The sequence below is a fragment of the Orbicella faveolata genome, unplaced genomic scaffold (assembly GCF_042242905.1).
Source record: "Orbicella faveolata isolate gen_17 unplaced genomic scaffold, um_ofav_v1 contig_24, whole genome shotgun sequence".
Lineage (NCBI taxonomy): Eukaryota > Metazoa > Cnidaria > Anthozoa > Scleractinia > Merulinidae > Orbicella > Orbicella faveolata.
Window position 1 is genome coordinate 4,396,312 of NW_028301552.1, and position 25,903 is coordinate 4,422,214.

Sequence of the window (25,903 nt, forward strand, 5' to 3'; positions counted from 1 at the left end):
ATTTTGTAAGGAGTGAAATTCAGGCTTTCGACTTATTCTACTGTTCTTATTTATTTCATGCCGTGTTTCTGTAGTAATAAATGTGTAACGACAGGGACAAAAGTAGCAAACAGTGAATTCTAATTTTGCTTATGTAGGACGCGCTATTACAGCACGCTTTAAGAGCAGTTTACCAAAGTAGCATCTGGTACACAAGCCTGCAGGCCGTTCAGATGGTTCCTTCACCCGAGGGATGGGGTTGGTGTGACATGGATGGCACGTGGAAACCTGTCTGGATGACCCTTCCTGAAGGCGGCCAAAGCCTGTCTAGAACTCCTTAAATGTGGTTGCAAACAAGAATGTGCTGGCAGATGCAAATGTATCAAAGCTAATCTCCCTTGTACAGGGTTATGTCAGTGTTCAGGAGAATGCAGCAATAATTAACATTAACCTGATCTTAATAGAATGTGTTTCAAATTCCGTGTTGCCAGCCAGTTTTCAACGTTTTCCTGATAGCTGGTAACCTCAGACGCCCTCCTCCCCCCGACACATCTCCGTGATTTGATTTTTTCGAGCTTGTCGTAAATATTTTCGTAGTGCGACTTGCAGTTTACGATATATATATAAACACGGGATGTGTGTGCTTTTCTTAGTTTACTCCATTCTGTAATGACATTCTTGTTATGTATTCAGTATGTGCGAGAAAACAAAAATCTCGGGAGGTGATTGTCACGTGATTACATCATAATTACTATTAAATCTTCGTGAAATAAATAGAGTACCCAAATGATTATTTCTAATGTTCTTAAACAAATATTAACCGATTATTTTACAACATTTTAATATGTAAGCCTCGTTTTCATGCTGGCAAAGAGTTTTGCAAATTGAATTGCGTGTCACGCCCCCCCCCCCCCCCCCCTCACTCATATTGTTTTCTGTTGATAAGAGACCGGAAACCGGGGAATTTAGCAAATAGTAACGAAATGCCGGACTTTTTTCTTTTACGAACGGAAAAAGTCGAAAAAGAGGAGTACTAGTGGAGGTAGTCTACACTTTCGATGGGATATGGCATAACATTACTGCTCCATTTACGTTTCAACTGAAATTTCCGCAGCCCTTGGCTCTAAATGACTACTCCACTTTCACTTTCTGATCACGTCACGACTCACGTGACTTAGTTTACTTCAGCTAAGTCGGTAACCTATTCTTCATTTTGGAGATTTCAGTGTGTCGTTTGTTTGTTAGAAGAAACTATGAGTGTTCAAAATGTTAGATGTGAAGACCAAGGCTTGGAAGACGCAGAAAGTCACTTCAAAGAAGCATGCGAGATCTTCATGCGAGAAGCAAAGAGACTTCGCCAGGAGCAAGAAGCAATCAACTCCATGTCGAAGAAGCTGGAACATGTTCACTTTTCCTCGACTGTTAAGCTCAATGTCGGCGGCCACCACTTCACTACAAGTCTTCAAACACTAACCAAAGATCCAAACTCGATGCTGGCGGCCATGTTTTCAGGGAAGTTTGAGATGAAGCCTTCAGAGGACGGAACGTTCTTTATCGACCGAGACGGAACTCACTTCCGGTTTATACTCAATTATCTTCGTAACGGCGAGTTGATATTACCAGAAGGTGCAACATGTCACAAGGAGCTTGAAGCAGAAGCTAAATTCTATCAGATTCAAGGGATACTGGATGAGCTGAAGCCGAAGAATTTCGAGGACTCGGTGATTCTGACGAATGAAGAGCATCGAAGGGTGTTAAAAGTGTGGTTGTCTTCTCAGGAGGGCAAATGGCACCTTCTGTTCCGAGCTTCTCGAGATGGCTTCGCTGCTGCAACCTTCCACTCCAAATGTGATAATAGAGGGCCCACTGTCACCGTTGTGAATAGTGGAAACTACATTTTTGGAGGCTTCAATGAACAGTCATGGACAAGCCCAGGTAAGTTTACAGATTTCAAAGTTTTAATCAATAAACAGTGTCCCTTGTAATTCATCCAATTCAGATAGTCGCCATTGTGAAAACAGGAAACAATGATTTCGGAGGCTTCACCGAAGTGTAATGGGCAAGTGGTAAGTCAACTTGAGCATCAGGAGAGGAGAGGAGGAGAGGGGAAGAAGGAACTCTCTCCGCCGGTCCCCGTTTCAAGGAGCCTAATACAAACTGGTGCCTAGAATCAGGTGGTGATAAACTGGGAGCCAGCGAGACATGCGATATTCATAGGTCGTATTTGAAATTGTTACAGAATAAAAACCATCATTCCTGACTAAGAAGCTACAAAGTCACCTGATATGCAAAAGTTATATTGTTTGCAACAGACTGGCAATGTCAATAATTTATTTAACTGACGAAAAAGAAGACTGTTTATTTAACCAGAGCCTAAATATTAAGACAAAGATATTTGCATCATCAGGATCTGATTCATGGCTAACATCCTCGCAAGCATTTTTGTTTAGCGTGGTCAACCCGAATGGACTGGGACCAACTAAACTGCCTCTCACCAAGAATAAACAAAATGCCATCCACTGTGTCAGCAGCTATGGACCCTCGTTTGGCGGAGGGCATGACCTACATATATCAGGGAATGCAAACGCAGGTACCTCAAGCTACAGTGGCCTTGGCTACTCGTATGAGTGTCCTTCGGGACAGGAAAGCACGTTCTTCACGGGTGCTGAAAACTTTTCTGTGACAGATTATGAAGTGTTTGGTCTCCACAACTGACATCAAACATTACAGTGGATCACTCAGGTAAAATGTTAGTTTAAATAGGTGAGGGTTGTTTAATACACCCGATCCGAAACGGGTCGCCAAACTGGTGACGATCCGTGACGGCTCGTGACGGCCCGTCACAGTTTGTCAGTTTGCGACATGTCCGCCGATCGTCACGTTCGGGACGGATGGTAACAACCCTTGATCGTTTGCCAGGTCGCGAGGGACTTAGAAAAAAATCGTGTTTGTACTATGAAGGGGGATGAATTCGTCGGCGGATCGTCCCGATCGGGACGGTTCGCGACGACCCGTGATGGATAGTGACGATTCGTGACGATTTGTCCGTTCGCGAGAGACTTCGATAATATTATGGCGGTATTATGGAGGGAGGTGAAAATGTCGGGGGATCGTCCCGATCGGGACGGATCGCGACGACCCGTCACCGTTTGTGCAGTTCGCGACATGCCGGCGGATGGTCACGACCAGGACGGATGGTGACGATTCGTGACTGGTTGTCAGTTCGCGAGAGGCTCATCATTAACCTGCGTCGTTCTTTACACTTGTGCGAATGTCTGTGGCCGCTGTTTTTTTAGAACGAGGAATATTCGCACACTTCATTCGCCTGTTTATTTCCGCTAACCCTTTTAGCGACATGACTTCCGCTGTGACGGTCGAGAAAGTCGGTGACGATTCGTGACGGGTCGTAACGACCCGGCGAACCAACACCCCTTTTGCGACCCGTTACGGACCGGGTGTATTGGACATGAGTGAAAATAGGTGATGCATTGGTGACGGGATATACATGAATGATGGCTGTACTTTGCGGGGGTATAGAGGTTCTTAGCTTTTTCTTCATTGTCGTCCCACACCGTTGTGTCAGATCTTGCAAAATTAAAACTTTGAGAGGCTATTTAACACCTAAACTGATTGGGCACAATTTTACTTCGACTGGCCGAGGGATTGAGCAAGTCTGATTCGCCTCTTGATTGCTTAATTAGTTCTCGTGTTCATTCACATTCTTCGGCTTGTGAAATTATCTAGGCTTTATTTGTTTACCATCTGATGTTTCTTCTTCTTTCGTTTGCAGTAAAACCACACGTTTGTGACACGATTTTCCTGAAATATCCGCAGTGTATTCAACGGTTTGCCGAAGTAGGGCCGTAGTGAAAATACCCAGTGCCTTTTAGAGTTGTTGCATTGTAACATACAATGTTTTATGATAATGTAACCTGAATATATGCCTTGAAACGTAATTTAGATTGAAACAAGTATGTCTACCAAGGGCGGAGAGCGAAAACGGTCAGTAAACGAAGAATTCAAAATTTGCGTAGTTTAATAACTGGATAATTTGATGAAATGTTCATCTAAGAGAAAATTAACATATCACTTACATATTCTAATCTTCTAGAAGATAGGTGTTTCTATTACAGTTCTCACCGATTTGACATGCCAGCGAAGAAAAAGAGTCAATTCTGTTTTCTATTACGTCTGTTAGATACTACACGCGTTCTGATTGGTCAATTTAGCGGCGCGTATTCTACTGTACGGCCCAGTGGCGGATCTAGGGAAGGGCCCCCTTATTTTGGGTCAGAAAAAGAAATCGCAGAAGGAAGAAAGGCCGGCAGGGCAAACAAAAAAGAAATCCTCCCCCCCAACCCCCCCAACCCCCCTCCCCCCCCCCCATCCCGCCTCCGTTAGCTCAAAGTCTGGATGCGCCACTGCGGCCCACCAAAATTTGAAGTTGTTTTTGTCGCCAAAACGTCTCGTAATTGAAGGCCAAGTTTTAACGTCAAATAAATGTACAAACATTTACATTCTTACAGAATGTAAAACATGTAAGAGTAGGTAAATGTGTTAGCGACTTCCCAACTCCTTTTGCTTTTGACTCACATCAGTCATTTGAAGCCGACTGACTTGGAATCCTTCAGACACACGGTAGAGATAATAAATATTTATATCTTACTATCCCTGTATATACCCTTTTCGTTGCTCTATGTTCTTTAATATAATAATTCCGTCTTCTCGTCCGTAATGCAAGTTACGGATCCTCGGTTTCCCCTTAGATTCACAGACCGCTTTCTTCGCTAATGGGCACAAATCAAACTGGAAAAAAACCCGGTCCCGAACTTACAGTGCGGACCTCGAACTCGGTTAGTAAAGGGTATGTATTAACACTTTCGCCTCATTTGAATGCCTTTTGAAGCAAGAATATTTGACCGCAGATTCAGCTGCAATCACAGCTATTGTCTCAATGATCAGAAAAAGCAACCTTTTTAATTACTTTAGTTTAAGGGTACGTTTAACCACGTGTTGATTTGTGCTTTCATTACAGTTTCACCTTAACTGACTTGTTGCCTGGTGTAAGAAAAATCGCCAAATTAGCAAAATCAGCGATCACTTATTTCCAATGTAAGTTTCCATTTAAATGGCTGGTGATGGTTACTCAACACAATTCAATCACAAAATACATGACAGCGAACTTTTATTTTCATGTTTACAAATACTTGTTTAAACAGGTTTTGCTGTTGCTCTGGTAAAATGACAAAACTTGCTCACCAATGATTTAGACAAACTTTTTGTGTATTTGTTAGAGCGCTTTTTACTTGAGTTTCGATACTAGTTCTCGTTTGTTTAGGTTTTGCGTTACTTAATTTACTTTGCGATTGGCTTAAAAATCTCCCGCCACTTTCTCAACCAATCACAAGTAACACCAAAACCAATCGTGCACGTTTTCCCGCGCTATTCTAACTCACCGGCAACATGTTGTTTCGAGTTTGAATGGTTCTCTGCTTCCCCTATGTCCTTTGTGATTGGCCAGAGTAATCACTTTGGTTTCGGCATAGTTGAAGATGATTTCCAGTCCGTACTACGCACTTTCGAGGGTTTGCCTTAGTTTTTTGTTTTGACTGATGTAAGACGTCACAAAATGTAACATTTCGCAACTACTTACATGAAGAAAATTCAAAGTTTCATGTCGACCGCCATTATGGAGTCTGACATCACTTGATGAAACTGCTTCTAGCTGTAAAAATCACAGAAATTGTTGGAAAAAGAATTTAAAATGCTTCGAAGATAAGGTAGGTGGTTCGTAACGAACGGATAACATCGATTCGCATTCCACCGAGTGAGACCCACTAACATTAGAGTTCTGAGGCTGCCCAGTACGGACTGGAAATCATCTTTAAGCCGGGGAAATTGTTATGAAACCTGGCAAAGTTCTTTGTTGTGTGTTTTTCTTGGCTGTTATAGGGGGTGACCCTGCTCAAAACCTCTGTGGCGGATCTATGGGGGGGGGGGGGGGGGTTCTAAATGTTTAAAAAAATGAGACATCATAACACGCCGACTTAGCCTCGTAATGCCGGAAATTCCATTTCCGAGGACATCAATCTTAAACATTTTCAGGGGGATTGACTCCGGACTCCCTACAGGAAACCGCCTTCGGCGGTCCATATCTCGAACCCCCTCTCTAAAATCTTGTATCCTGATATAGGTATTTGACTACTGAGTTCCAAAAACCCTTGAGGCAGTTATTCACACAACCCAGAGGGCACAATCATAAGATCAAGAATGAATGAATTTGATAAAGTAAATAATCATGAACCTCTAGCACCAGTGATTGGACAGACTTTGTGATCATCCCGTTTTTTTTTTAAATAGACCATTACTCTCCCCAAAACGTGGTCATGTGTGCTCATACAACTAGCCAAAAGAAGCATTGCGATCAAGAAATTCATGCATAGTCTATGAGCATAAAACAAAAGATGTGCAGGGTCAAGGACCCGTCCAACATAAATCTTAGCCTGTTTGTTTGTTTTTTTTTGTGATGTTTACCGTACTTCTTAACCATTTCCCTCTATTGACTATGGCTTCGGTCTTAGACGTTAATGTAGCATCCATTGATAAAGTTATTATCAAAGCACAATACTCACTGTCAAGTGCTGAATTGACCCTGTTCATAAATGACTGCCAATTTAAAATTTTTTTGTATGTATTTAAATTGGCCCAACTAACGTCGTCTGAAAGCAAAAATTCTTTTGAATTATCAACTCAAAAACGAAGTAAGTTGGGCTAATTTTAATGCTTACGAAAGAATTTTTAATTGCCAGCCATTTATGAATAGGGTCTATAAACCAGCTGGAAATTGTCATCAGCCAGCTCAGTTTAAAGTGAAAGTGCTGAATATAATGGTAGGTCTAAAGAACTAAGAAGAGAAATATCGAGAAAGCTAAGAAAAAGTTAACTAGGACAAAAGCACCTGAATAAAAAGACAAAAGAACCTGAATAAATATAGCACGGTACAATTTTCGTTTGCGGCATTGCTCAGTCGGGATTTCTTTTTAATTTCAAGTTGCCTTTAAGAAGGTACTGAATTCTTGCTCCCTTCTGAATTTGGCAAAATTATACAATTGTCACAAATGTAGCCTGCGAACATTCCCTCCTGGCTCCTCGCCACTCTCGTTAGCGTCTCTACCGCCAACATAAAGCTGACTCACACGTAAAATCCACCAGCTACGCAGGCTATTCTTTGCACACGGCCGGTGCTTCTGAAATTTTAGCACACCAATCAGGATTCAGCAGGCGGGATCACGTCACAGACCCACAGACCCAACTGTTCTGACTTAGCAAGCCCAAAGGAGAGGCATTCAAGTCGGGTCACCTTTCTCTCTGGAGACCAAATTGAAAATTCATGAAAAGGGATTTCAAATGACCTTTACAAAATTAAACTGCAAAGATTGGCATTTCATGTAATGTTATGTATTTTTTCCATCTATAAACTTTTTATTTAGTGCTAGAACTAGGTCCCCCGCGCCCGGTAATATCGTCGGGGCACGAAAGTACTATTAAAAAATTGTTCAGATTCTTCACAAAATAGTTTGTTCTTTGAAAAACTTAGCGCAGAGTTCTCGAGGTAAGAATAAGAAGAGGCTAAAGTACAGGGGGTTAGAACCTCCCGTTTGCGTATACCCTTATACTTCCGCTTCCCGTACCTTTATCTCCCGACTCCCGCCCTTGAGATTCAAAACAAATCCATTCATTTAGCCTCGCAGTCCTTGGGCGTTTCCTTTTCCTTTTTTTACTTTGTATTTAGCCTCGCTCCTCTTACATTACTCACGTCTTTTGACAGCTTAAGTGACAACATTTCATAACCTACGACCTAACTACCGTCAAAGGGTTTCAAAATTTAAAGGAATTAAGCCTCAGTTTTGTTAATTAGCCTAAGGGCGAATTGTTCGTCGGCCCAGAAGTCTGAAAAGACGCTAAATGCAAGTCAAATAAAATTTTGAGTTCTAGCTTGTTTTTGAAAGCGTCCAAACGCTTAATGAGTGACAAACTTACCACTTTGTATTTCTTTCCCGATTCCCGCCCTCTTAGAACTCCCGCTTCCCACCCTTCCCTCTCCCGCCTCCCGCCCCTATTTTCCCAGGCTGCCGTCCCTCTGTCCCACCCACTTAAATGCAGACTCATAGTCAAACATATATTTTCTGAATGTAGCGTGCTCCCCCTGACACCTTAATAAGACGGTTTCCCTCACGATTGCTATGTAATTTTAAATAGACAAAAAATCACAACGACGAGGAATCGGCTACTAAATTAAAAATATGCGAAAAGTAGACGAAGTCTTATGAAGGGAATAACAGTGATGGCAAAGAAAGCCCAAAGTGGCAGAGATCAGCAAAAATGACAACGGACACACAAGAAATGAGTATGTGTTATTTATCTTACCGTTCTAAATCGACTGTATTTCGTTTCCCATACAATGCCTTATAATGCGTTCATATTTCCAACGGCTCCTCTCTTTAATACCGCACCGTGTTAGGCTTTCACTTACTTTCGGGGGGTCGTTACTTTCGGAAGTTTACGGTAATAGTTTTAAGACACCAAAAGATAATTCGCCTTTAATTTGATTTGACTATCGCTGACCTCTCCTCGACTCAATTTCGAGTTAAGTCTTCATTTAATTTTCTGGTAAAAATAATTTTTATTTCTATTTTCTGTGGAAAAATAATAATTTTCCGGGAAAATGCCACTAAAATGCTCGAACAATGCTTTAATGCTTTTGCCTCACTAAAATGCTCGAAAAAATGGTAGCATAATGTGCACTGAAAAGCCTCAGTCCAGACTCACCAGGGTTCTTTCCGCCCTCTCACACGACGCGCGCGTGACGCTTTCATGAATAAATACGTAACCAGGGTAACGTGTCCTAGCATCAATTTACTATTCGCTTTTCTCGAGACTTGAACGTCACGTTATCCGCTTCGAGAAACACACCACATTTGAGATTTTCAAAGTAAAGGTCAAGAAGCCAGATTGTTGTTTTGTAAATGCAAATTCAACTCTCATGATGATTATCATAAATTTTCTTTTCGTATCATTCACGTGACTAGCTTTGCTTAAGACTTCAACTTTCGCTTTAGGTAGAAATACTGAGTATGAGTGCTCAAAGGCTTCCGAATAATGAGCAAGTTTCTCGCAATCAAGGACTTGATGATGCTGACTATCACATTAAAGAGGCATTTGAAATCTTACAGCGTGAAGCGACAGGACTTCGCCAGGAGCAAGAATCGATCGACACCATGTCGAAGAAGCTGGAACATGTTCACTTTTCCTCGACTGTAAATCTCAATGTCGGAGGCCACTGCTTCAAGACCAGCATTCAAACGTTGACCAAAGATCCAAACACGATGCTGGCAACCATGTTTTCAGGGAAGTTTGAGATGAAACCTTGTGAAGATGGCGCGTTCTTTATCGACCGAGATGGAACTCACTTCCGGTTTATACTCAATTATCTTCGCACTGGAAAATTAACTTTGCCAGAAGGGGCAACATTTCTAAAGGAACTCCTAGAAGAAGCTGAATTTTATCAGATTCAAGGAATAATTGACGAGTTGAGGGTTTCTGAACCTACAGTTCAAGTGAGCAAGCCTGCCAAGCCATTTGAGTCCGAGATTCTGACGAATGAAAACCATCGAAGCGTGTTAAAAGGCTGGTTGCCTTCTCAGGAGGGCAAATGGCGCCTTCTGTTCCGAGCTTCTCGAGACGGCTTTGCAGCTGCAACCTTTCACTCCAAATGTGATAACAAAGGACCCACTGTCACTACCGTGAAAAGTGGAAACAATATTTTTGGAGGCTTCACCGAGGAGTCATGGACAAGCGGGCTGTTCTGTAAGTGAGGTCAACCAATGAATAAAAACTTCGCGCAACCTTCACTGTCATTACCTCATGCATCTCGGCCATTTAGACGGCATCGCCGGTGTAATGAGCTCACTTCCTTCAAAAATATTGGACTGTTGTAAGCGACTTTTGTTCAGTCCACGTCACTGAGAGATAATTTAACGAAGAACGTCCTGTGTCAACAGGAATATTCGTTATCTCTGAAGTTTATGGCATCCCAAAACGGACCAAATTATCAACTGCATACAGATACATCGAAAAGTAAAGACGTCAGTTGAACCGCATACATATACATCGAAATCACACATATACACATCGAACCGCACAGTCATAATACAAAATTATCAATCGAACAGTAGACGTAAATCGAACCGCATAAATATATCATGGCATCTAATTTCACATTTATGAATCTAACCGTACAGAAATTTATTATATGGCTAGCTCCGTGAGCGGGCAAGATGAATCAAATCGTGCGCTGTGATTGGCTACCCGAGCGGGCAAGATGGAGCTAGCTTGCCCGCTCGGGACTACCCGCCGTGTCCCGCAAGAAAAATTTCCCCGAAAGCCATATAATAAATCCTTTATTGACCAAGCTTGTTCGGCCAAGATGGCTGGATATTGGCCTCGTTCTTTTTTTTTGCGTGTTTATGGACCTCGACTCCGTCTCGGTCCATAAACACGCAAAAAAAGAACTTGGCCAATATCCAGCCATCTTGACCTCACACTTGATCAATAACCCATATATATCGAACCGCATACATACTCATCGAAATTACACATATCATGACATCGAAAACTACAGACGTCAATCGAATCAACCGAACGACACAGGTCTGATCGAACTGCATACGTAGGCATCGAACTTGCTCAGATATCAATTGAACCGTACCGTGAAAACTAATATAATATATAGATTTAGGCCAGCCTAAAAGCGTAGCTCCTGGGCTGGGCTGTTCAGAACCAAATAACCCAGGAAAAGGTAGAATTTGGATCTGAGTTTTGTAACTTTGCGGCGAGGTTTTCTGTATATTGTTTGGCTTTCTGTTTTGAGTTTTAATAATCACTATTTATTTTTTTCTCAAGCATCTGAGCGGGCCGGAATCCTAAATCCTCGAATTTAATTGGCTAATCATACGCACGTGACCGTTCCAGCTTTTTACGATACGGCCCACGGGCCGGATTTTTTTCCCCGCTGACTAAATTTCGCTCCTAAAAGTTAGCGGTAATCGTCAATCTTTTGCCTTTTTCACACATCCGTCGACGATTAGTCAACGCAAGTTTATCTGTGTTCACTTTAAAATGGCAAGGAAAGTCTCTGTAAGTAAATTCAATTGAGTGTTTTGAAGTTGTGAGACTTTGCTTTAAAATTGTTTGTACCTTGGCGCTGTAATGGCGCGTAATCCTGTGTTTTTCTCGCCGTAAAATTTGAGTCAATTTCAGTCGAGTTTACCTCTCTGATCGTTGCTGTATTTAGAAGAATTTGCGTGGAATACACTTAACGAATTTCCTCGCTTTCTGCTATTCAATTTACGGTAGAAAAGTGACGAAGTGATTTTAAAAGCACCGACTGACAGAAATTGTTTTTGTAGTAAAACTTCAAACTTCGCACGAAATTTCACACCGCAAAAACAACTCTGGAGAACTTAACTGGCGAAATAAATGCAACCAACACAAAGTAGTTCGAAAAAAATCTGTTTTTTAACACATCTTTCTTTGTCTACTATCTGAGTTACTCGCTCGTTGCCAAGATCGTTTTCAAATCGTTAGTAGACGGCGCGCAAGTGGATTCAATGACAGGAGTTGCGTAAACAAACCCATTTGTAATCTGTAAAACCAATTTACTGCAGGAAAAAAAAATAAACATGTTATTTGCCGGCAAATAACATATATATACACAAAACAAAGCAGCAAAAAAAATTGTATAGAAGAAAAAGTAATAATTCGGTTAACTTTTAATCCTGGGTAAGCGTCCGGTTTCCGAACAATCCTCCCCTATTTTGAACAAGTTAACCTGAGATGAGCCCGCGATCCAATCGAAAACCAGCACTTGGTCAGCGGTCAACTTCAAAAAAACGCGCCTCGATGAGCTGTAAACTTGAGCCCGCAATATGATCACGTGATACTGGTCAGCGGATATCTTGTTTTGACAGGTGTCAATTGATCATAACATGGAGACAGAGAACGCTCTACAATAAATCCCTAAATTCAACAAAAATTGTTTCATATTCTAAAACGCAGCCGGGAGGGGAAAAAATTAAACTGATTTTGAAAAAGAAGTAGTTTTCTAGGTCATTGGGCTTTCATTACTTCTGCGAAACGTTTAAGATCTGATTTCCAAGTCACTGCTATATATGTAAGTTGTTTTTACTTCTATTGCTAAGGCAACGTTCCTTGCAAATTGAAGCCAATCGAGTTTCGGATTTATTTAATCCACATGACATTGTTTGAATGTTCATGGAGGGTGGAACAAAAATCTAAAAAGGATAGAGCCGACGATCGAGCCAAAACGGCAAGGGGCCTGGGAATGACTTTTTTCAACTCAAGTGAGCGAGCTGAGTGACTAGGTGATGTAATCTGGAACATGTTCGCTCAAATGGAACGAAAATCTAAAGCCAACTTTGGTTTCAACCGGAACGATCGGCCCTCGAAGGTGGATTGTTTTTGTTTGCAATCGGAGATTGGTCATAAGTGGAAGGGGGCCGGAAATCTTATTAACCGATCGCAAAGTCCGGATTTAGCTTGGTTTAAAGGAGTGCTACCTAAATTGGCTTGTTGATAAGCTTGGCGTTTACCAGATACTGTTTTAACTGTATCAGTCTGTGACTATTATGTGGTACTACACGTCTTTTGATGAAACTTTTATTTATCCTTCAGCTCCTTTCATCACTGCGTCATCTGTCGTTATTAATAGTCCCTAGTTTTTGACTGTCCGTCCTCTCTAATCAGTTCAAATGGCGGCCCAACTTTACAGCTTATCGTCTCTTCCGTCCCGTGCTTTATCATCGTAGTTGATAAAACAAGTTACAAGAGCAAAGTAATTTGTCTTTTACAGAATTTCTTGACAGATCTTCTAAAGCGCAAGGGCAATAAAACTCAGTCGCTGGAAAATATGACGAGTGCGAACGAATGGACACAAGCGGTGGGAACAGGAGAAAATAACGCGCCCTCTATAAAACGAGAAAAAAATTGCTGGGTAAAGCGTTCTTGCCATATCGACTAGCACATCATCAAAGAGAAATAAACGAATTTCAGATTCCATACATTTTTTACCTTTTTTTTTTAATTAATTATTTGTTTAAAAAAATATTTATATTGCATACTACTTTTATTACTTACATTACGTTACTTCTTACAATACAGTACTTGTTAGTTACAACTGAGACATTACAAATAAACTTTCGTCGACTACTTCGTCATTAGACTTATTTACAATGTTTCGTTGCTATTACATTTTATATTATAATACATAGCTCAATTCCATACATAGTACAAAAACAGAAACCTGCCAGTTGTTGTACTTTGCGGCTTAGTGGATAATATACTGCGTCAGATTACAACGAGAAAATTAACCGGAAGGAGTACATAGAGACAAACCCTACAGACCTCCTAACAGAAGAAATCCAAACTGCTGCCTCTCCTCTCAAAATGCATCTTACCCCTTCTAGAGTCCTGGCCGGGGTTGTTCGAAAGGTGAATAACGCTATCCACCGGATAAATCACTATCCAGCAGATAGGGCAGTTTGTTTTGTTAATACTTATCTACTGGATAAGTATTATTTATCCGGTGGATAGCTAGCGTTATCCAGCTGAGCCTTTGAACAACTGGGCCCCGGCATTGCGGGTGGGAATTCTGGGGAGATGAGGACAAAGATCGGCTGCGAAAGGATTATTTGGCCCAGTACATTTGAAGACAATTGTAGTTCAAGTGCAAATAACATGACAGCTAAAGTCATTGAATATTGATGTGAAGCATCATCTCGTCAACAGGTCAGGGAGGATACAAAACATGCAGAGACGCGTTCCTGTTTAGTATGGTCAACCCGCGTGGCCTGGGACCAACTAAAATGCCACTTAAGACACAACAGGAACAGGATGCCATCTTCTGTAATGGCAGCTATGGACCACTGTTTGGTGGAGGGCACGACCTATGTATATATAATAATGCAAACACAAATACTTCAAGTTACAGTTATCTCGGCCACACGTATGAATGCCCTCCAGGACAGCAGAACACATTCTTTACAGGGAGTAACAATTTTACTGTTACAGATTACGAAGTGTTTGGACTTCACACATGACAACAATCAATACAGGTAACACCTCATAACAGGTAGTTGATTCATCATGGCTGATACATGAAACGTTAAACTTAGGGTAGGGATGGTAGATTTACAAAAATACTACGCTGTGACATGCTTTTCATCTCCTACGAGGCTTGGGTGGAAAGAAGAGAGACCCTTGGCATGAGGGTGTAGTTGGTCATAGAAAGCTTGGGTTCGTAGTCTTATTGTTAAATAATTTAATCTTTTCCCACCATAATTTCTCTTATAAACAATTTACTCACTTTGCGTATATGGGTACTTCAGACACCCATATTTATTGTATGAGGCCTACTGATTGTTTGTCAGTTTTCTTGTTTCGCAGTTGAAGTGTCTGTACTGTTACATCACATGTACAAGGAGAACGTTCTATATTATGATGTTGTTATACTGGTTTACTACAGAGAACACTGAAGTGAGGCCGTTTGTGACTGATTCCACTTACCATGCGTTTGAGAAGTAAAATTGTTTGTTACAAAGTGTGCAGAATTTTAGTGATATTATTGAAAGTAGAATGTAAACAGGCAACATTATTTAGCTGATCTGATAAACAGTCAGCCTATGGAAATACAAGAATTCCTAATTTGTTGTTTAGTAAAATACAAAGGGAATGCATATTCTAAAAGAGTTGTTATTTTGTTCTTTCAAGAACTTAGCTTCAATGATCTGTCAAGGAAGTATCTTACGTGGACGTCGCTCATATTTTTAGCTAGTTTTGATTTGAATTAATTTTTGTATTTTCACTTTTTCTGGTTAGCTTTTATTGTTTTTCAATTCGGTAAAAGAAAAATGACGATCACAAGATGTTCCAACAGTATTGCGCACCCGATGAAACATATCTATAGTAGCGATTTAGTTCTGTGTGATCACTTTTTTACTTTTACGAATTAAAATGAAAGTTACACGCGCAGAATTAAAATACTTGTAAAGGAAAACATTTAGTTCTGTTAGCTGAGTTAGTTTCTACTTAGTTGTCTCTTATACATAATGCGGTTTTGATTCTACGCACCCTTTGATTGTTTAAAAGCTATGTTATTTAATATTCCTGAGTTACGTAAGCTCGCGGTATTTTTTAAGAAAAAACTGAGAGAAGTTCACAGGAAAGCGCGAGGTGTAGAAGTTGAATGGACTCGCCTACGGTTCGTCCATCTCGTGCACTTATCCTCGTTCACAACAAGAGACTATGATCTTCACAAGAAGCTTCAACCTCTTTCCCAGGCCTTTTCCCTTTGAAATTGGGAGGGGCGGGAAAATTGAATTCATTTCTCCAATGACTTAGTTATCGTTTACTTGGAGCTCTTGGTCACAAACTACTTCAGGTAGCGTGTTTGACTCTTCGACCTCTTCGGCATTGTTGAGCCCAAGTGCGGACAAATTTTCTTCTTCCATGGGTTCCTCATGGTCGCCTTCGTTAGTCTGGACTGGGTTTTGTCCGAACATAAGTTGTTTTGCGGAGGTTTTTCCGTGGATCTCGGTAGCCGCGCGCTTTGAGGGTTGTTTACAAGATGTCGACAATTCCGTGCAACGCTTCACTGAACACTGTGGTTCCAGTTCAAGTTCACTTTGAATATTTCCACTCTTTTGTTTGAAGTCGCTAGTCGAAGATAAATGCTTCGCACTTCCTGCAGACTAACTATGGAAGGCAATCGGCCTCGCTTATAGTAATTCCACAGGCATGATGAATTTTCACAGAAAGGTTTTTTTCGATGCCACTTTTGACCAAACCTCAAAGCATGTGACGGCTTTCATACGCACCACCACAAAGTCGATACATCGCATCTCGAGGATGTAGCTTTTTGAGAGTCGACAGTTCCATACAAGAGATTTTTAACACAGAAAACCTATTCGATTTACCAGACTCGATAGCTCACTAGCCTTCACTTGCCTACACTAGCCTCACTAGCCTCAGTAGCCTCACTAGCCTCACTAGCCCGCTTAAATTAGTGAATTTGTGTATTTTTGTGGGGAATTCCAACAACCAATAACAATGGAGGATTTAAGAGCGGTTGCATAAATTAGAGTCCACGAAATATTTATGAAGGATCACGTGACCAGCCGATGCCAGGGTCTTTTCCCGCCCCTCCCAATAGATTTCAAAGGGAAAATCCATGGGAACGAGGTTGGAGACGACGACCATCCCCGACCTTTTCATACAGGAGTTACACCCCCTCCCCCTCCCCCTCCGGGCAGCGGACTTGTCACGTCTTAAAATAGCTAGCATAATTGAGTTTTGTGAATACAATAAGTTATAAAATAAATTTTAATCCACACTGGGTTAAAGATTTTGAAAGTTATTTTGGGGGCTCAACGAGAACAAAAATATTATGAAATGTTTAAGCAAGCAATTTTAGGGGAAAATAAGTTTTCATTGCCATTTACAGGTCGGATTACGTGGATAACTTGCTCACAGTCGTTCCTGTTTAGCGTGGTGAACTCGCATGGTCTCAGACAAACTAATATCAGTGTCAATTAATAAGAGTAACTTAAGCGGCTTTTTCTGTGGTAGCACCCTGGGACCAACGTTTGGAGGAAATCGCGACCTACAAATTATATCAGAAAAAGAAAAAGGTTACAGTAAGCTTGGATTTTCGTTTGACGTTCCTCCAGGCCAGCGAACGTTCTTAGCAGGGGTGAACACTGTTACGGATTACGAAGTGTTTGGATTCCATATGTAACACAAGCGATTACTGGCACTAGCTCTTCGGCCCAGTTTTGATCCAGGATGAGCCGCGAACGACCGGCACCAAGCGTTCGATCGGGGAAGACGTTTGGGGATAAGGATGCTACAGGGGGCCATGAAAATGCATAAGCCAGTTATTAAGAGAGTGGGCTAGAAGCTAATTGTGCAAGAACGTCTCTTTGGAGATTTAACGAGAGGAACAAATGTGAAAGAACTTTACCAGTTATTTGCCGACAGAAGTAGACGACTTACTGTCATTCTTGTAAATGCCACTTTTGTACCTTAAAGGTTGAGGGAGGATTTTTGTTCTCTTTTCGTTTGTCATTTTCGCTGGCAAGTTGTTGATCACTGTTTACTTGGAATGCAGTAATGAATTATCTGTTATCAAATACAAAGACTTATTACCAAAAGGTTTGTGGGATAAGCAATGCAATTTTTAATGGAATTCATGACAACTCAAGATGATTCAAATAATGTTCTGGCAGTCTGAACGGTGACTTGATTTCTAGTTTGCGCCTCTGAAATTCGCTGACAAAAAGTTGTAACAAAACAAGCTAAGTAACTAAAACAACCGAAATAAACCTGCTTTGGAATCGTTTGAAACACATTACGTCTGTGAATGTTTGAAATGTTGAAGATTAGTCTTTTCAAATATTGAGCTATAATGCATAAATACACTACATTCAGATACTTCTAAAATTTACAACGTTTGAAATGTGAAATGTGAATTAAACCAAAACTTAACTTTTTCCTCAATAAACCGAATGTGAAAGGTGAATTTAGAACAAAAACCCAACATCTCCTCAATAAACCGTCCATTAAAGAGGATCCTTGGGTCTGGTTTCTTTGTTCGGAAGATAAATCGGTTTTAAATCTTGTGGTTTGGTTCTACAGTACACAGACGCAGGACATCCAATTGCTAAAATATGATTTTTCTTGATCCAAAATCTCCACATGCCTTTATGAAAACCTCTGGCGTCCAGATCCCACATTCGAAAGCACCGCGCGACATTGGACCACGTGGTAAAGTCTCTGGGGGCATCCATGCGTAGATAAAACAGATACATTCCTCCAGTGGTGTGTGGGACAAAGTCCTTGAGGTTTGCACATGGGTTTTTGGAATGATTTAAAAGCTTGGCTTCCCTGAAAGATAAGATATAATGAAGGCAGTTTCATTTTAGGACTGATCTGTAAGAGGAGAATGGTTCAATGGTCATTGTGAATGGTCCAGAATCTAGGCTTATCAGGTGAAATTTTGATGTGTTCTTGGGCGCGAAATCTTACTCTATCACTAAGTTTCTTTCTCGAGGAGTATAGGAATATTGCTTTAGTCAAACAGAAAAATGCTGGGGTAGCTTGGGATAGAATAGTGTTCTACAAGATTAAATTGACTAGGTCACCGTATGTTTAGTAATTCTGTTTATTTTTGTGTAGAGGCGTGGTGGCTTCAAGGTTAGCCCGTTCGACTCCGGATCGAGCGGTCCAGGTTCGAGCCCTGTCCGGGGACATTGTGTCGTGTTCTTGGACAAGACACTTCACTATCACAGTGCCTCTCTCCGCCCAGGTGTATAAGTAGGTACCGGAAAATGTAATGCTGGGGGTAACCCTGCGATGGAAGAGCGTTTCATGCAGGAGGGAATGGAAATACTCCTAATCGCTTGATGCTACAGAACCCGGAGCTCGTGATAAGCGCCGGCCTGATGGGCCACTTGGCTCGTTAGTTCTGAACTTGACATTGGCCGAAAGCAGTCTTTAACCTGGAAAATATCGCCCACCCATTTCCAAGCACTATAAATAACAGTTTACACAAAATGACACAAGCTTGAAAAAGGTCAGGGCCGATGTTTTTCAGGTTTTGCTTGATGAGAGAATGATATGAGGGCATGATTGATCATCGCAGTTATACACACAATTTAAGCAGTTGTCATGGGTTCAGTTGTCATTGGTTTGAATCCCGTTCAAGACTGAATTTTTTTCAGGCTTTAATTTCACAACTGCTTAAGTTGTGTGTATAACGGCTATGATCAACCATGTCTTCATATCTTTCTCTGCAGTTCAAATATATGATCTTTCCTGTATTCACTAAACTTGTAGAGTGTGTAGGTAACTTACCCTATTAAACGAAGTATCTACTTTTCGTAATTTTCCTTGTACATCTTGTCCACATTCAGCTTCACGTTTGTCGCGTTGTTCAATGCATGTTGTTTGAAGTAAATGTTCTGCATAAAGCTGCCGACATTGAGTCCTTTGGCTCCAAAGTGATACGTGCGGGATATGTCTGGTATAACGCATTCCCGATTCTTTCTGTTGCCAGGTAGTCTCATCCACATATCCCAGTCTACAGATTGATCGGGTCTGGGCCATTTCTGTTCAAGTTCGTTTTTGTATAATGTCCGTTTTAGAACCCTAAAAGAAACGTATTTGTTTATTATTATTTAATATATATTCATTTATTACATCGCCCGCCTCGATTAGCCTTCGCTTTTAATGATGCGGGTAGTATAAATTTTAATTTGCGGTTTTTAATGGAAATAAATAAACTACTATCAACTGTAAACAGTAAAGGTGTACTTTAGTAAGCTAAACATCTTTTACCCTGTTTCGAGGCGAATAGCGACACTGCTGTTTGAGGCAATTCCGTGCCAGATATTGGCTCTGAAATTGAACAATTACAACCGTCGGTAGACACAAATGAAATACTTGCACCCCAAGAATTAATGACCACTTCTGTTAAATGGGTTAGACCGGCCTGGCTTTGTTCTTGCATGGAACTTACAAGCGGATCGTAAGAATTTAAAATCGTTACGATATTCGATATACATGTAATGAGATGTGTCATTAGTTGGTTTCACTGAACGTTATGTCGGCGTGACTTTTAACTTTTAGTGGTAAAAAGGTACAGAGGAATATTGACTTGTTGAATGGTAAAGAGATAAAGATGTTCAGTAATCTTTGAGGGGTAAAACAGAGGAATACTGATTGACGCTAAGAAAGAAAATAAATAACTTATTTAAGTGTCAAATGTATTTAGCAATGTGTTACGACTTGGAGACGCTGTAAGTAATTAAACAAATTTTGCAAATAGAACATAAAGTGTTGGGAATACCAACTGGTGAGGAGGCGGACCAGTTGGCTATTTACACAACGCGGTCGAGAAGTTGAACTCGGGGCTAGCGAGAACAAATCCAGATAGCGGTAGGGTGGAGGAATTGCGCCAGGGCTCCCAGATTTCAAATGCAGCGCTCTGGACCACTCGGCCACGCCGCCTGTACAAAACATCCGGGTATTTTGTGATGTGATTTTCATATTGGACACGGGGATGAGGTGCATAAATGATATGTTTGTTTCTCGGATTCGAAAACTCTCAATACATTAAGACCAAACAAACGAAACAAACACAAACAAACACAAAAAACAAACAAAAACCGACAATGGTTGAGTGACCACGTGTAACATTCACAACGATCTTCGTGTTAAAGGGGCTGTGTCATGGTTTGCGCATCTTAAAAAGTTTACCTTAAGTTTTTCAAGTTCGTTATTTGTAATCCGTGTCAATCGTCTCCATCCTGAAACGCCCTTATTCCTTTATGGTTCATTACTATAATATCTTTGGTATTTTTCTATCTTAGAAAACTATTATTATCTGGTTTCCTTCGATTTTAAGGTAATTTTGTGCGTGGTCAAAATAACTAAAAGGCGAAGAGCTAGTAGAAGTAGAACTCAGCTAGTTGTTTCTCAAACACGTCAGCTGTCTGAGGAAATGCAAAGTTGTTCTGCTTACCATCCTAAACCGGGCATAGTCTCAACTCTGTACAACATGGCCGGGTCATTTACAAGGTGGTCATACCCCTACAGAATAAAACACATTTAATGTCATTAATTACTCCTTTACAAATGCAGAGAACAGAAACTTCTCGACAACAAAGGATGGAAGAAGCCTCCTAGCAAAATTAACTGCTCTTATAACACGTAGAAAAATACATACATCTATGGATGAGGGGAAAATCTCGATTATAAAGAACATGTGAGACAAGGATGGTCAAAATGCACTTCCTATACTGTACATAAGGTATGGAGAAAAAAATGTCACAGAAAAACACTGTTTCCCTTACTGACTATTGAGTTGGTTGACTTGCATGTTTCAGTCTTGTGATGTTATAGTTGTGACCGAAATATTACTCATCCTTTAGTAAGTTGCCTTTACATTTTGGTAGGCCTTAACAGTTCTAGATCCCAGGGTCAAAATTTAAATTCTCCATACTGAATACCTTTCATTTCTTAATTGTCGTGTGAGTACTGAGAATCTGTCACATAGATACTGTAAGAAGGCTTCAGGTACTGATCACTTCAGTTCAAGATTCTAAAGCTAATACCTGGTCATTCCAAGCAGATATACAGTACAGACTTTCATCGTTTTCCAGGACTGGGAGAAGTTGTTTAAAGTAGCTAAGAATATCTACAGACACATCAAAATCTTCTTCCAAGATAACAAGGTAGTTTGCTTCAGGATATCGGTCAAAGGACGCTGTTAGCGATTTCTTGTAATGCTGAAAGTAAAAAATACCAAAGAATTACAAAGTAATTTCCATTGTCAGTTAGTTTGGCCACGTACAAAATTACCTTTAAATTAAGGGAAACCTGAAAATAATAGTTTACTAAGATAGAAAAAGATGAAAGAGATAATGCTAAACCATGAAGGAACAAGGATGGTTAAGGATTGAGAAGACTGACACGGATTACAAACGACGAACTTGAAAAATTTAGGCCAAACTCGCGGCGCAAACCGTGACGTAGATCCTTTAAACCCTCTTTGAAATTTTATGTTGTACTTAGATTTACGTTGTATCAGGGCTCCATTTCAACTATCCAAGCTAAATTAGATGTCCCTAAATAAATACTGATTTAAAACAAAAAGTAATAAATAAACCCGTCTATTAGCCTTACATTTCCAAATAAGGATCGGAACATTTTTCGGAACTTTTTTATCTAATTTCGCTACGTTAGCCGTGATTGAAAATAAAAGCGATTTTCTAAGGGTTAGAACCGATGCAGATGCGCTCCTCGCGTTCAACGTTACCAGGCATATCCTCGAGTTACGTTTCCCTGAGTCGGCATGCTGTTCCACATTCAGTTGAAACAACTTGGCAATTGACGACGGCTCGTCAAAAAACCCATCAATAAAAACAGTTACTAAACTAGGATCCAGGCCTTCGACCCTGTGCAGGCTGAAGAGCATGCGCAGTAAGTAACTTGGTCTGTTTCCAGCCATGATTGCCATTGGAAGCTGGAGCCGGCTGCCATCTTGAAATGCAGGCAGGTTGAAGTCGAGAAAAACTGGATTGCCACCTACGATGGAATAACGTAAAATGTTTGACAACGATTTAAGGTGGCTAAAAACAGTTTCCAGCGCTTAGATTTTGATGGGTCATTTAAACATTCTTTATCACTTGATGCTACAGTCATGGTATCAACAAACTGCTCAATCATTGGTGAACACGTTGTTATCATTTCCGTGACACAATAGGTTACCATAGCAACAGTATGAACTTCTAAAAACGTCCTCGAGAACGTGAACCAGGATGGCTAATTTTTCAGGTTTCTATCTACAATGGAACGATCGATGAAATATTCAGTCTGCGAGACAGACAGACTCCGCTCACGTTCTGTAGCCGCGCGTTATTCATCTTAGGGTCGTTACGCAACACGCGTGCGTGACGGCCTAATTAACGGCTTCGAAGTAGACAAGGTAACCAGAGGATAGTTTTGAAAAAGATATATGGATCGAGGTAATTATAAGATTCTCACAACATAAAAGTCATATTATTAAAAACTGATGGAGGCACACCTTAGTGCCGCCTCGCTGGCTGATACTTACAATTGCAAACATTATCATATCCTTCATATTTATCACAAAATTCTTTTCTTCTCCTGCTGACGTCGGAGTCATTCCAGTTACAGTTGACTACATTTTCTGCCAGCAGTTTCACTGAGGTGCGTAGTGTTACCGGTTTTCTCCACTGGTTATATTCCGGTGAATCCTGAAAGCTCTCTCCATATACAATGTTGTGATTCTCCAAGCGTTGAGCCACAAAGACCCACATTCCTCTCCATTTGATATGATTGATGTACGAGCTTCCTAAACTTTTGATGAACATGCGGGCGTTTTTGGAGAGTGAATGCGTGGCCTCTTTCTGTATCGTAAACATAACGAAGCGTGAAGCAAAATAGCGATTTCTTTGGAAAATAGCTTTTGCTAACTTACTTTGTTACCTAGAACTCAGGGGTGGAATACACTTTGTCAGTGACGCATAATAGGTTTATTACGAGTCAAGCAATAGACTACGTTTTCCGTGTTTACTTAGCTCTTATTAACCGAGCAGGAGGTCTGTATGGGAGAATCTTGACCGAGGTCGTGAGTACAGACCGAACGAAGAGGTCTGTACCGAGGTAAGGATTCTCCCATACAGACCGACTTAGTTCGGTTAATAAGATGTTTATTATATGTCTAGATGCCGGTCTAGATGGGAAAATCTAGACCGCGGTCAATATCGATTTCAACCAATCAAATTCGTGAATTCGGTAGTTCCCAATCCTTGTGAGTCACAGCCATATAATAAATAGCCTATAAACACCAGGGGGATCCGGAGAATTTGGACACACCTATCGACCAATGCGAGCGCGCGTAGTATCTAAGTTAATAGAGCACGTGATTTCAACAAGCGCCAAAGGACAATAATGAATCAAAGCCGCAAGGTCCTTTCTGTTGTATTATTCATGAAAACAGATAAATTACAAAAATAGAGCAAGTTTATATGGACTGGTCTCTACCCACCTTTACGACAAAACAGATTATCCTTCCTTGTTTCAAACTTTTGAGGAATTCCACGAGAAAACCGCTGTCCTCTTTGGACAAACCATCTCGAAGACATCACGGCGCCTGTTACTTCATTTAAGACTAACACGTTGAGTCCTCTCAACAACATTTCAGATTTGTCCACACGCTAAAAAAAGATCAATATAGTTTTTTAACTATAACAGATAACACAATTATCCTCTCACCCTTCCTTAGAGAGGGAACTTGCAGTAGTTGATAAAATACTCAGACAGAAAACTTCTATTTGAAAAGGGTATTAAAGTATTCCTTGTTGAGTTGGAAATAATATTTTCCAAGTAATAGGTATGGGTGGCGAAATTCAGTCCTTCACTCCTTCGCTTCCCGTTAGACGTTTTGTGAATCCGCTGACCAATAGTTTCGTTTACAGGACCCCTCTGATAACGGTGTTTTTCAACTCAATAGTCAACAGCTCTTCATCCATTTCACCGAAACTGAAATACAATTGTTAAAGGCTAGCGATAAAATGACTTGTTAATTTCTGTTCCAAATTCATTTTTAACTCTGCCTAACATCGACTTTAACTTGATTAAACTTTAGGTGGAAACCGCAAGTGTAAGCTCACATAGCCATTCCAATTCTAGGTTTTGAAGGGCTGAGTTGCCATTGTTTGTTCTTCCAATGTCTCCATGTAGAGAGCTCTGCTTAAACTCGAGTCAGATTCCTTGTAGCAATCTGCAGTGACCCAACACCAGCACGATCGAGGAAGTCAGCATTATATAAATTGACATTTTCTCACGGCTTCCTCTACTCAACAACGTAACAACAATGATCTTTATGAGTTACACTTTCATTGCATGTCTGGCGACATGCTGTCTGTTATGAATCAGTTTGCCATTTCGAAAAACCTGCATTATCTTTATAGACCGTTCGGGACAAACCCTTACAAAAGTAACGGAAGAGGGAATTGGGTGGGGGGAGGGGAGGGGGGGTGCGAAACATGCAAGTAAGGTGCCTGAAAACATATCAGCCAAATCGAGTGTTCAAGAAAAACAATTTTGCAAAAGGAGAGAGAAGTGTGGTTTATAAGGGTTTAGTCGCTTTCAGTGTTTATAGATATTTAAAAACCCAGCGTAAATGTATTTTTTCAGGTTCATAACCGAAACTAGCTAGTACCTGTACGTTGTTTTGTTTCATGATCCGTATGTTCATAACTGTAATGGAAATGCACATGATAGTTTTATTGAATAAAACCAAACGAAGCTCTGAAATATTGTAAATCACTTAAACAACTCTGCAGGTGGATTACAGCTTGATGCAGGTTGCTCTTACATTTTAGATACAGTTGAGCCCGCTATTTCGAACTCGCAGGGCATACAAAAAAATTGTTCGAAACAGCCGATAGTACAGTGACTGAAGGGCAAGTCCAAGGAAAAAGGGGGATTTCGAAATAACCGAGTTCGAATTAGCCGGGTCCAACTGTATTTGTTATTTGTCCATCTTAAAATAGCTTAACGTTATCTGGCTATGATGTAACTCATGTTGCGTCTTTGGTAAACCTTGCTTGGTTATGTTCTTCGAAGTAAAGACTGCTTTGCTGGAAAAGGTGTGTCAGTTCTCTCCGAAGAATCTATATGTTGTAACAAATGCCCACTTACCGGCAACCAGCGAATTTGTTCCCATTGGTTCACCAGAACAAAAACCCTTCAGCACAAAAGTTACCAAAATTTTAGAACGCTTAACACTTTGGACGTATTTTCTTTAGGAAGACTCAAACATAATTGATTTTCCAAATGGAGCGTATTTCCTGCAGACCCTTTAATTAAATGGTTTCACGCGTGTCAAATTAAAAAAAGAAGAAGAAAGTTACTACGACGTGGATGACTGTTAGATTTGAATTATGTGAAAAGTAGACTGTTCACTGTAGCTATGTTTTACAACAAAAAGATGAAAAAAGCCGCTCTTTTCTCTTAAAAGCAAGGAGTATATAATCTAGTTGAGTAGGATAAGAGCAAATAAAGGAATGAAAAGGATGCCTTTTATCTCCAGTAGGGAACTAAAGGGAAGTGCACTGAGGACACTACAAGGGCTAGAACTCGTACCTAGGTCTTACAATCTTTGTGCAAACATGAACGCAAACGCCAAACTCGCTCGAATCTTTAAATTTCTGTCCCTCCATCACCAGACAAACACAAAACGAAGTCGAAAGAGTCT

The 25,903-nt window shown here is 40.6% G+C and overlaps 2 protein-coding genes, 1 long non-coding RNA gene and 1 pseudogene across 5 annotated transcripts; 2 read left to right on the plus strand and 2 right to left on the minus strand.

The window, feature by feature from the left end:
• Positions 1-1,131: 1,131 nt before the first annotated feature.
• On the plus strand, positions 1,132-4,655 carry LOC110056333 (uncharacterized). Its single transcript, XM_089291943.1, has 3 exons — positions 1,132-1,914; positions 2,387-2,721; positions 3,770-4,655. The coding sequence occupies exons 1-2, from the start codon at positions 1,233-1,235 to the stop codon at positions 2,692-2,694; spliced, it is 990 nt and encodes a 329-aa protein (XP_089148069.1). The 5' UTR covers positions 1,132-1,232; the 3' UTR covers positions 2,695-2,721; positions 3,770-4,655.
• Positions 4,656-8,376: 3,721 nt separating this feature from the next.
• On the minus strand, positions 8,377-13,904 carry LOC149110028 (uncharacterized). The gene is made up of 2 exons (XR_016207725.1): positions 13,844-13,904; positions 8,377-9,844 (listed from the first exon to the last, which is right to left on the minus strand). It is a non-coding gene; the product is annotated as an uncharacterized LOC149110028 (long non-coding RNA).
• LOC149110029 (uncharacterized) lies at positions 9,114-16,457 on the plus strand. Of its 2 annotated transcripts, XM_089291073.1 has the most exons (3): positions 9,114-9,846; positions 13,846-14,171; positions 14,503-16,457. In XM_089291073.1, the coding sequence occupies exons 1-2, from the start codon at positions 9,114-9,116 to the stop codon at positions 14,154-14,156; spliced, it is 1,044 nt and encodes a 347-aa protein (XP_089147199.1). In that variant the 3' UTR covers positions 14,157-14,171; positions 14,503-16,457. The 2 variants fall into 2 exon arrangements, with proteins under 2 accessions (XP_089147199.1, XP_089147197.1); XM_089291071.1 differs by having other exon boundaries at positions 13,846-16,457.
• Positions 16,458-17,269: 812 nt separating this feature from the next.
• LOC110056353 (protein O-linked-mannose beta-1,2-N-acetylglucosaminyltransferase 1-like) lies at positions 17,270-25,868 on the minus strand (annotated as a pseudogene). Its single transcript, XR_016207848.1, has 9 exons — positions 25,792-25,868; positions 25,348-25,393; positions 23,690-23,858; positions 22,733-23,048; positions 21,935-22,203; positions 21,231-21,404; positions 20,639-20,706; positions 18,970-19,263; positions 17,270-18,000 (listed from the first exon to the last, which is right to left on the minus strand). The product of XR_016207848.1 is annotated as a protein O-linked-mannose beta-1,2-N-acetylglucosaminyltransferase 1-like (transcript).
• Positions 25,869-25,903: the final 35 nt, after the last annotated feature.

Coding starts and splice junctions, on each gene's coding strand:
- LOC149110029 (XM_089291071.1), top strand. CDS start 9,114: ATGAGTGCTCAAAGGCTTCCGAATAATGAGCAAGTTTCTCGCAATCAA. Junction 9,847..13,845: donor ATGGACAAGCGGGCTGTTCT/GTAAGTGAGGTC, acceptor TCTCGTCAACAG/GTCAGGGAGGATACAAAACA.
- LOC110056333 (XM_089291943.1), top strand. CDS start 1,233: ATGAGTGTTCAAAATGTTAGATGTGAAGACCAAGGCTTGGAAGACGCA. Junction 1,915..2,386: donor ACAGTCATGGACAAGCCCAG/GTAAGTTTACAG, acceptor TTGCATCATCAG/GATCTGATTCATGGCTAACA.